The sequence below is a fragment of the Balaenoptera musculus genome, chromosome X (genome assembly GCF_009873245.2).
Source record: "Balaenoptera musculus isolate JJ_BM4_2016_0621 chromosome X, mBalMus1.pri.v3, whole genome shotgun sequence".
NCBI classification, from domain to species: domain Eukaryota; kingdom Metazoa; phylum Chordata; class Mammalia; order Artiodactyla; family Balaenopteridae; genus Balaenoptera; species Balaenoptera musculus.
This window is the reverse complement of record NC_045806.1, coordinates 19,900,001-19,909,685: the sequence shown is the minus strand read 5'-3', so window position 1 is coordinate 19,909,685 and position 9,685 is coordinate 19,900,001. Positions and strand designations below refer to the sequence as shown.

Here is a 9,685-nt window from a genome sequence, read left to right as displayed (position 1 = left end):
TTTCCATAGTGGTTGTATCAATTTACATTCCCACCAACAGTGCAGGAGGGTTCCCTTTTCACCACACCCTTTCCAGCATTTATTGTTTCTAGATTTTTTTTTATAGATTTTTTGATAATGGGCATTCTGACTGGCGTGAGGTGATACCTCATTGTAGTTTTGATTTGCATGTCTCTAATAATTAGTGATGTGGAGCATCTTTTCATGTGCCTCTTGGCTATCTGTATGTCATCCTTGGTGAAATGTCTATTTAGGTCTTCTGCCCATTTTTTAACTGAATTGTTTGTTTTTTTGATATTGAGCTAGCTCCATGAGCTGTTTGTATATTTTGGAGATTAATCCTTTGTCTGTTGTTTCATTTGCAAATAGTTTCTCCCATTGTGAGGGTTGTCTTTTTGTCTTGTTTATGGTTTCCTTTGCTATGCAAAAGCTTTTAAGGTTAATTAAGTCCCATTTGTTTATTTTTGTTTTTATTTCCGTTACTTTAGGAGGTGGGTCAAAAAAGATCTTGCTGTGGTTTATGTCAAAGAGTGTTTTTCCTATGTTTTCCTCTAAGAGTTTTATAGTGTCTGGTCTTACATTTAAGTCTTTAATCCATTTGGAGTTTTTTTTGTGTATGGTGTTAGGTAGTGTTCTAATTTCATTCTTTTACATGTAGCTGTCCAGTTTTCCCAACACCACTTATTGAAGAGGCTGTCTTTCTTCCATTGTATGTTCTTGCCTCCTTTGTCATAAATTAGGTGACCATAGGTGCGTGGGTTTATCTCTGGGCATTCTGTCCTGTACCATTGATCTATATTTCTGTTTTTGTGCCTGTACCATATTGTCTTGATTACTGTAGCTTTGTGGTATAGTTTGAAGTCAGGGAGCCTGATTCCTCCAACTCTGTTTTTCTTTCTCAAGATTGCTTTGGATATTCGGGGTCTTTTGTGTTTTCATACAAATTGTAAAATTTTTTGTTCTAATTCTGTGAAGAATGGCATTGGTAGTTTGGTAGGGATTGTGTTGAATCTGTAGATTGCTTTGGGTAGTATAGTCATTTTCACAATATTGATTCTTCCAATCCAAGAACATGGTATATTTCTCCATCTGTTTATGTCATCTTTGATTTCTTTCATCAGTGTTTTATAGTTTTCTGAGTACAAGTCTTTCGCCTCCTTAGGCAGGTTTATTCCTAGGTATTTTATTCTTTTTGTTGTAATGGTTAATGGGAGTGTTTCCTTAATTTCTCTTTCTGATTTTTCGTTTTTGGTGTATAGGAGTGCCAGAGATTTCTGTGCATTAATTTTGTATCCTGCAACCTTACCAAATTCACTGATTAGTTCTAGTAGTTTTCTGGTGGCATCTTTAGGATTTTCTATGTATAGTATCATGTCATTGGCAAACAGTGACAGTTTTACTTCTTCTTTTCCAATTTGCATTCCTTTTATTTCTTTTTCTTCTCTGATTGCTGTGGCTAGGACTTCCAAAACGATGTTGAATAAGAGTGGCGAGCGTGGACATCCTTGTCTTGTTCCTGATCTTAGTGGAAATGCTTTCAGTTTTTCACCATTGAATATGATGCTTGCTGTGGGTTTGTCATATATTTCCTTTATTATGTTGAGGTAGGTTCCCTCTATGCCCATTTTCTGGAGAGTTTTTATCATAAATGGGTGTTGAATTTTGTCAAAAGCCTTTTCTGCATCTATTGAGATGATCATATGGTTTTTATTCCTTAATTTGTTAATGTGGTGTATCACATTGATTTGCATATATTGAAGAATCCTTGCATCCCTGGGATAAATCCCACTTGATCATGGCGTATGATCCTTTTAACGTGCTGTTGGGTTCTTTTTTTTTTTTTTTTTAATTTAAATATTTTATTTATCCCTTAACCAGAATTTATGAAAATTTTACTTTCTTTGTTTTACTAGAAGCAAACTCATCAGTAATATTTTCAAAATCAAGTTCTAGGGAAAAAAATGAACCTTTAAAAAGTACATTTAAAAAGAGTATGTAAAAATATTTGCAAATGAAGCAACTGACAAAGGATTAATCTCCAAAATTTACAAGCAGCTCATGCAGATCAATATCAAAAAACCAAACAACCCAATCTAAAAATGGGCAGAAGACCTAAATAGACATTTCTCCAAAGAAGATATACAGATTGCCAACAAACACATGAAAGAATGCTCAACATCATTAATCATTAGAGAAATGCAAATCAAAACTGCAATGAGATATCATCTCACACCAGTCAGAATGGCCATCATCAAAAATCTACAAACAATAAATGCTGGAGAGGGTGTGGAGAAAAGGGAACCCCCTGCACTGTTGGTGGGAATGTAAACTGACACAGCCACTATGGAGAACAGTATGGAGGTTCCTTGAAAAACTAAAAATAGAACTACCATATGACCCAACAATCCCACTACTGGGCATATACCCTGAGAAAACCATAATTCAAAAAGTGTCATGTACCACAATGTTCATTGCAGCTCTATTTACAATAGCCAGGACATGGAAGCAACCTAAGTGTCCATCAACAGATGAATGGATAAAGATGTGGCACATATATACAATGGAATATTACTCAGCCATAAAAAGAAACGAAATTGAGTTATTTGTAGTGAGGTGGATGGACCTAGAGTCTGTCATACAGAGTGAAGTAAGTCAGAAAGAGAAAAACAAATACCGTATGCTAACATATATATATGGAATCTAAAAAAAAAAAAGGTTCTGATGAACCTAGGGGCAGGACAGGAATAAAGACACAGACGTAGAGAATGAACTTGAGGACACAGGGAGGGGGAATGGTAAGCTGGGACGAAGTGAGAGAGTGGCATGGACATATATACACTCCCAAATGTAAAATAGATAGCTAGTGGGAAGCAGCCGCATAGCACAGGGAGATCAGCTCGGTGCTTTGTGTCCACGTAGAGGGGTGGGATAGGGAGGGTGGGAGGGAGATGCAATAGGGAGGGGATATGGGGATATATATGCGCATGGCTGATTCACTTTGTTGTACAGCAGAAATTAACACACCATTGTAAAGCAATTATACTCCAATAAAGATGTAAAAAAAAAAAGTCTTATGTCTGATTTAGCATTTGACACAATAATGACAAAATAAAGATGTTAAAATGAAAAGTAAAAAGCAAGCTTAATAAAATTTTATAGCATTAATATTAAAAAATAATCTCTAGAGTAGGTATCATTCCTTGCCTAAGTGTAAGCAATGTAAGAAAATATTATAACTAAAAACATTAAATAATCCCCCCAGACTAGATTACCTCTGTAGAATTCAATAGAGAAATCCTGACAGAGATTGAAGTGTACAAAGATAAGGAAAAATTATTTTTCTTGTCACATGAAACCCAATCTCTCACTCACAAAAACGTTTACTCTTGTCGTTTTTGTCTACCAAGAGTTTAATAGAGTACAATGTTAATCTAACAAAGCATCTCACTCCAGAAACAGGGTTGACACTTAAAGAGGCAAGTAGAACGAAGGGCTGTCCTGCAGTGAACCACTTCCCAGGGGCCGCAGCGCTCGGCTTCTTCAGGACAGTCTTCTCCATTTTTCACCTAGTTCTCAGGGCTCCTGGCTCTCTCTGTCTCCCTGGCAAGCCTGTCTGCCCTCAAGGCCATATCCAGTCTCTCCCTTGCTCCTTTCACTTTCCGAGACTGTCGGCGAATATCTGCATATGCTACTCGTTGCCTGCAGAGGGTCTGTGGGAGGAAGAGACCCAATCCTGGGATCATCTCTGCCCCGTCTGAAAACTGGGTAGTGATGGCTTCAGGGCTGGTGTGCAGAGACCTGGCACCAGCACGGCCCAGGGATTCACCTGCACCACGCAGGGCAATTACTCCGAAAATAATTGTGCTGTCCAACGTGCTGAAATGTTCTCCTTCAGGGCTGTAGACCTGGAGCCCCTGCAGTCTCCTGAATGCACAGACTTGTTGGGGCTTCTCCAAGGTCCCCTCGCATTGACGGCGCCTGACCGCATTGTCAGGATGAGAAGTTATCTTTGTGACTGGCCTCCTGAAAACGCAGCTGGTCAGCCTCATAGGAAGTGCAGTTCCGTCACGATGTCTCTGCTTGGCCTTGGCTAAATGGTCTTGTCTTTTCTTCTCCAACGTCTCAGGCATCATATTTCTTTTGCGCTTCCCCAGAAGAGGCTGGCTTGGAAAACTGGTCCATTCAGGTTCCCCCATCTTTCGAGAGCTGTCCTCGGACCCACCCCTGAGATGCAGACAGCCTGTGTCTTGCTGGAAAGTGCAGTCCGTGCTGTTGGATTCTGTTTGCTAGTATTTTGTTCAGGATTTTTGCATCTATGTTCATCAGTGTTATTGGTCTATAATTTTCTTTTTTTGTGATATCATTTACTGGTTTTGGTATCAGGGTGATGGTGGCTTCGTGGAATGAATTGCTCCCTCTGCAATTTTTTGGAAGATTTTGAGAATGATTGGTGTTAGCTCTTCTCTAAATGTTTGATAGAATTTACCTGTGAAGCCATCTAGTCCTGGACTTTTGTTTGTTGGAAGATTTTTAATTACGGTTTCAATTTCATTACTTGTGATAGGCCTGTTTATATTTTCTAATTCTTCCCTGTTCAGTCTTGGAAAATTGTACCTTTCCAAGCATTTGTCCATTTCTTCATGGTTGTCCATTTTATTGGCATATAGTTGCTTGTAGTAGTATCTTATAATCCTTTGTATTTCTGCAGTGTCAGTTGTGATTTCTCCTTTTTCATTTCTAATTTTATTGATTTGCATCCTCTCCCTTTTTTTCTTGATGAGTCTGGCTAAGGGTTTATCAATTTTGTTTATCTGCTCAAAGAACCAGCTTTTAGTTTTACTGATCTTTGCTATTGTTTTCTTTGTTTCTATTTCATTTATTTCTGCTCTGATCTTTATGATTTCTTTCCTTCTACTCACTTTGGGTTTTCTTTGTTCTTCTTTCTCTAGTTGTTTTAAGTGTAGGGTTAGATTGTTTATTTGAGATTTTTCTTGTTTCTTGAAGTGAGATTGTATTGCTATAAACTTCCCTCTTAGAACTGCTTTTGCTGTGTCACATAGGTTTTGGGTCGTTGTGTTTTCATTGTCATTTGTTTCTATGTATTTTTTTATTTTTTCTTTGATTTCTTCAGTGATCTCTTGGTTATTTAGTAGTGCACTGTTTAGCCTCCGTGTATTTGTGTTTTTTACAGTTTTTTTCCTGTAATTGATTTCCAATCTAATAGCGTTGTGGTCAGAAAAGATGCTTGATATGATTTCAATATTCTTAAATTTTCCAAGACTTGATTTGTGACCCAAGATGTGATCTATCCTGGAGAATGTTCCATGTGCACTTGAGAAGAAAGTGTGTTCTGCCACTTTTGGGTGGAATGTTCTATAAATATCAGTTAGATCTATCTGGTCTATTGTATCATTTAAAGCTTGTGTTTCCTTATTTATTTTCTGTTTGGATATCTGTCCATTGGTGTAAGTGGGGTGTTAAAGTACCCTACTATTATTGTGTTACTGTCGATTTCTCCTTTCATGGTTGTTAGCATTTGCCTTATGTATTGAGGTGCTCTTATGTTGGGTGCATAAACATTTATAATTTTCATATCTTCTTCTTGGATTGATCCTTTGATCATTATGTAGTGTCCCTCCTTGTCTCTTGTAGCAGACTTTATTTTAAAGTCTATTTTATCTGATACGAGTATTGCTACTCCAGCTTTCTTTTGATTTCCATTTGTATGGAATATCTTTTTCCATCCCTTCATGTTCAGTTTGTATGTGTCCCTAGGTCTGAAGTGGATCTCTTGTAGACAGCATATATATGGGTCTTGTTTTTGTATCCATTCAGCCAGTCTGTGTCTTTTCGTTGGGGCATTTAATCCATTTACATTCAAGGTGATTATCGATACGTATGTTCCTATTATCATTTTCTTAATTGTTTTGGGTTTATTTTTGTGGGTCTTTTCTTCTCTTGTGTTTCCCTCTTTGAGAAGTTTCTTTAGCATTTGCTGGAAAGCTGGTTTGGTGGTGCTGAATTCTCTTAGCTTTTGCTTGTCTGAAAAGCTTTTGACTTCTCTGTCGAATCTGAATGAGATCCTTGCTGGATAGAGTAATCTCGGTTGTAGGTTTTTCTCTTTCATCACTTTAAGTATATCCTGCCACTCCCTTCTGGCCTGTAGAGTTTCCACTGAAAAATCAGCTGATAACTTATGGGGATTCCTTTGTATGTTATTTTTTGTTTTTCCCTTGCTGCTTTTAATATTTTTTCTTTGAGTTTAATTTTTATTAGTTTGATTAGTATGTGTCTTGGTGTGTTTTTCCTAGGGTTTATCCTGTATGGGACTCTCTGCGCTTCCTGGACTTGATTGACTATTTTCTCTCCCATGTTAGGGGAGTTTTCAACTATAATCTCTTCAAATATTTTCTCAGGCCCTTTCTTTTTCTCCTCTTCTTTTGGGACCCCTATAATTCGAATGTTGGTACATTTATTGTTGTCCCAGAGGTCTCTGAGATTGTCTTCAATTCTTTTCATTCTTTTTTCTTTATTCTGCTCCTTGGCAGTTATTTCCACCATTTTGTTTTCCAGCTCACTTATTTGTTCTTCTGCCTCAGTTTTTCTGTTATTGATTCCTTCTAGTGTATTTTTCATTTCAGTCATTATGTTGTTCATCTCCCTTTGTTTGTTCTTTAGTTCTTCTAGATCTGTGTTAAACATTTCTTGTATTTTCTCAGTCCGTGCCTCCATTCTATTTCTGAGATTCTGGATCATCTTTACTATCATTACTCTGAATTCTTTTTCAGGTAGATTGCCTATTTCCTCTTCATTTATTTGGTCTTGTAGGTTTTTATCTTGCTCCTTCATCTGTGATATATTTTTTTGCCATGTCTCTTTTTTTTTTTTTTGTGAATGGGATTGTGTTCCTGTCTTACTGGTTGTTTGGCCTGAGGTTTCCAACTCTGGGTTTTGTAGGCTATTGGGTAGAGCTGGGTCTTGGTGCTGAGATGAGGAACTCCGTGAGACCTCACTCCGATGAATATTCCATAGGGTCTGAGGTTCTCTGCTAGTCCAGTGGTTTGGACTCGGAGCTCCCACCGCAGGAGCTTAGGCCCAACTCGGCTCATGAACCAAGATCCTGCAAGCCACCTGGGACGGCAAAAAAAAAACAACAAAAAAACCAATAACAAAGTAAAATATAAAATTAGACTAGGAAACTAACAGATATGTTATGAAGAATATAAAAATAAAAATATAGATGAATCAACAACCAGAAAGTACTACAGTACCACAGTAGTAAAAAAGAGGAGGAGGGGGAAAAAAAGGGGGGGGAAGGCCTTGGCTGTGGAGGGCAGGGCCTAAGCAAGGGCGAGGTTTGGGCGGTGGGCAGGGCCAATGCTCAGGACCCACAGGGCTGGAAAAGGCCCTGGGGGCTGTGGGGATTGGGGCTTAGGATCAAGGAACAGAAGGGGCCCAGGTGTGCCCCCCACCCCTGGTCTCAGAGGGCAGGGGACCTCACCTAGGAGCCCAGCAGGCTTCCTGGGCTCTAGTGGGTGGGGTAAACGCCCTCCTCTCCTGCTTCTCTGGTCTGGGAGGGCCCCTACCGCCTGCTTCTCCTGATCTCCCTGGCCTCCCTCCTATGCCCTCAAGAACCCACGTGGTCTGGAGGGGGCTTTGGAGGGCAGGGGATCGCCCTGGGAGCTCAGCAGGCTCCCCGGCCTGAGTCGGGGGGCAGTCGCCCTCTGCTCCTCTCCTGCTCTTCCTGGAGCGTCCCTCCCACCTGCCTCTCCTGATCTCCCCGGCCTCAGGGGCACTGATCCTGTCTGGCCTCCACTTCTCCTCCCCCCTCAGTCCCCCTACATCCTACTGGTTCACTTTGGTGTTCCTCCTGTCTCCTTGGGGGTCTCCCCACCAGCAGCCGGCAGGCGCCCTAGTTGTGGGGAGACGCTAACTCTACATCTTCCCACACTGCCATCTTGACTCCGTCCCTGATATTTTTAAAAGAATTCTACTTAGTTGGCTTAAAGAGAAATAAGTGCATGTATAAATTAAATATTCCTGAAACTCTCAGAAATGGAAACTCTAATCCAACTGTTTTCAAGTTCACATGATCAGGATAATCTTTGTTAAATAAAAGTTAGTTTAAGTTTGTTGGTTTAATAAAAACAGACGTGTCTTTGGAATTGTCAATATTAAATGTAATGCAAACATATAACTTTTTCTACCTTGGTTTATTTGTCGAATAAGCTCATGCTATCTCTATGTTACAAAATAACTTAAGATGATGGCTAGCTGTTTGATGGCTAATCTAAGCATAATTGTTAAAAACAAGTAATTTAAATAAATGTAAATAAAAGTTTATACTAAGCTAAACTAAATATTGAACATTTATTATCTAGATCATTTCCAAATAAGATAATTTACTGAGACATTGATCACTAAACATAAATTTAAATTTATTTATTTTTCTTAATTTTTACAGAGACAACGATATTTGGGTCTATTAATAAATATGTCTTTTGCCACATTAAAACCACATTAAATATTGTACTATGAAAAACGTGTTTCTAAAAAGTATAAGTTTTTATAATTATGTATTTATAAATTTGCTAATTTACTATGGGGTGCTAATATATGATAGATAGTTCACTATTGCCTGCTTTGTAATTTTCACTGGAAAATAAAGATTACTCATAGTTAAAATTTATAATCAATATGTAAAAATAGAGCTACTAGAAACAATAAAGAGTGAAGGAAAACAACTTTGTATACAAAGAAAGGGAATAAAATTGGATTTAAAAAATATCAGTACAGATTTATTTCATTTCTTCATAAAAAACAACTCCATAAAATATCTGAATAAAAAAAGAACAAACAGTTTTCAGTAAGTGTTTGCATATTTTTTCTACATACTTTCTTCTCCCTTCAGATTCCAAAAACAGAGTAGAACTGAGACATTCTTAATTTTGTCACAGCTACATAGCCTTTAATTCTGTCAACAGAACTTCTATCCATTCTCCATAAAGCCCCTAAATATCTAGCATTAGGAAATTAATAAACTCATTGGTCTAAACCCGAGGATACAAACCCCTAACAAGTGCCAAAGCACTCATTCATTATTGGACTGGCTCTTCCGTTTCCTTGCTAAGGATGTAGAGGTGTGTTCTACATCCTGAAAATAATAGACTGAGTTTACATGGCATGGATACAAGCAATAGTTACTGCACAAGTGAATAGGACACAAAACCACCTGAGCTGGTTGTTTAGTGTATTGTAGGGCGAGGAGCTGATGTCTGGTTTTCTCTTTCCCTCTAACTCTTCTCTTTGACAACCAACAGCACATGAACATTATTTGTCAGACTATTCTGCCCTGCAGTTTTTCACTTTGATTCAAAGAAATGAAAACTGACATTGCTCTCCCTCACATTGATTGGAAGAAATCAATATAATAGTGAAAATATTGCTGATTCTAGGGATATGGAACATCAAAGTGATCCTTATTATGAGGTTTGAACTTGTAATTTTTAAAAATTGAAGGATAGTTGATTTACAATAAAATGTATTTTCATATGAGGAGTATGCAAGGAATATAGGATGTGTTTTTGTTAAGGAGAAAGAGAGTAATGTGTAAAATAAAATGACTTTTTTTTTTTTCAGAAGAAGAAAGGAAAAAGAAGAAGGCAAAACCTAAATGGATATAGAA

At 38.0% G+C, this 9,685-nt stretch overlaps 1 protein-coding gene across 1 annotated transcript; it reads right to left on the bottom strand.

Moving 5' to 3' along the window:
- Positions 1-3,566: 3,566 nt before the first annotated feature.
- On the bottom strand, positions 3,567-4,196 carry LOC118888964 (methyl-CpG-binding domain protein 3-like 2B). The gene has a single exon (XM_036840487.1). The coding sequence runs from the start codon at positions 4,194-4,196 to the stop codon at positions 3,567-3,569; it is 630 nt and encodes a 209-aa protein (XP_036696382.1).
- Between the last annotated feature and the right edge of the window lie 5,489 nt (positions 4,197-9,685).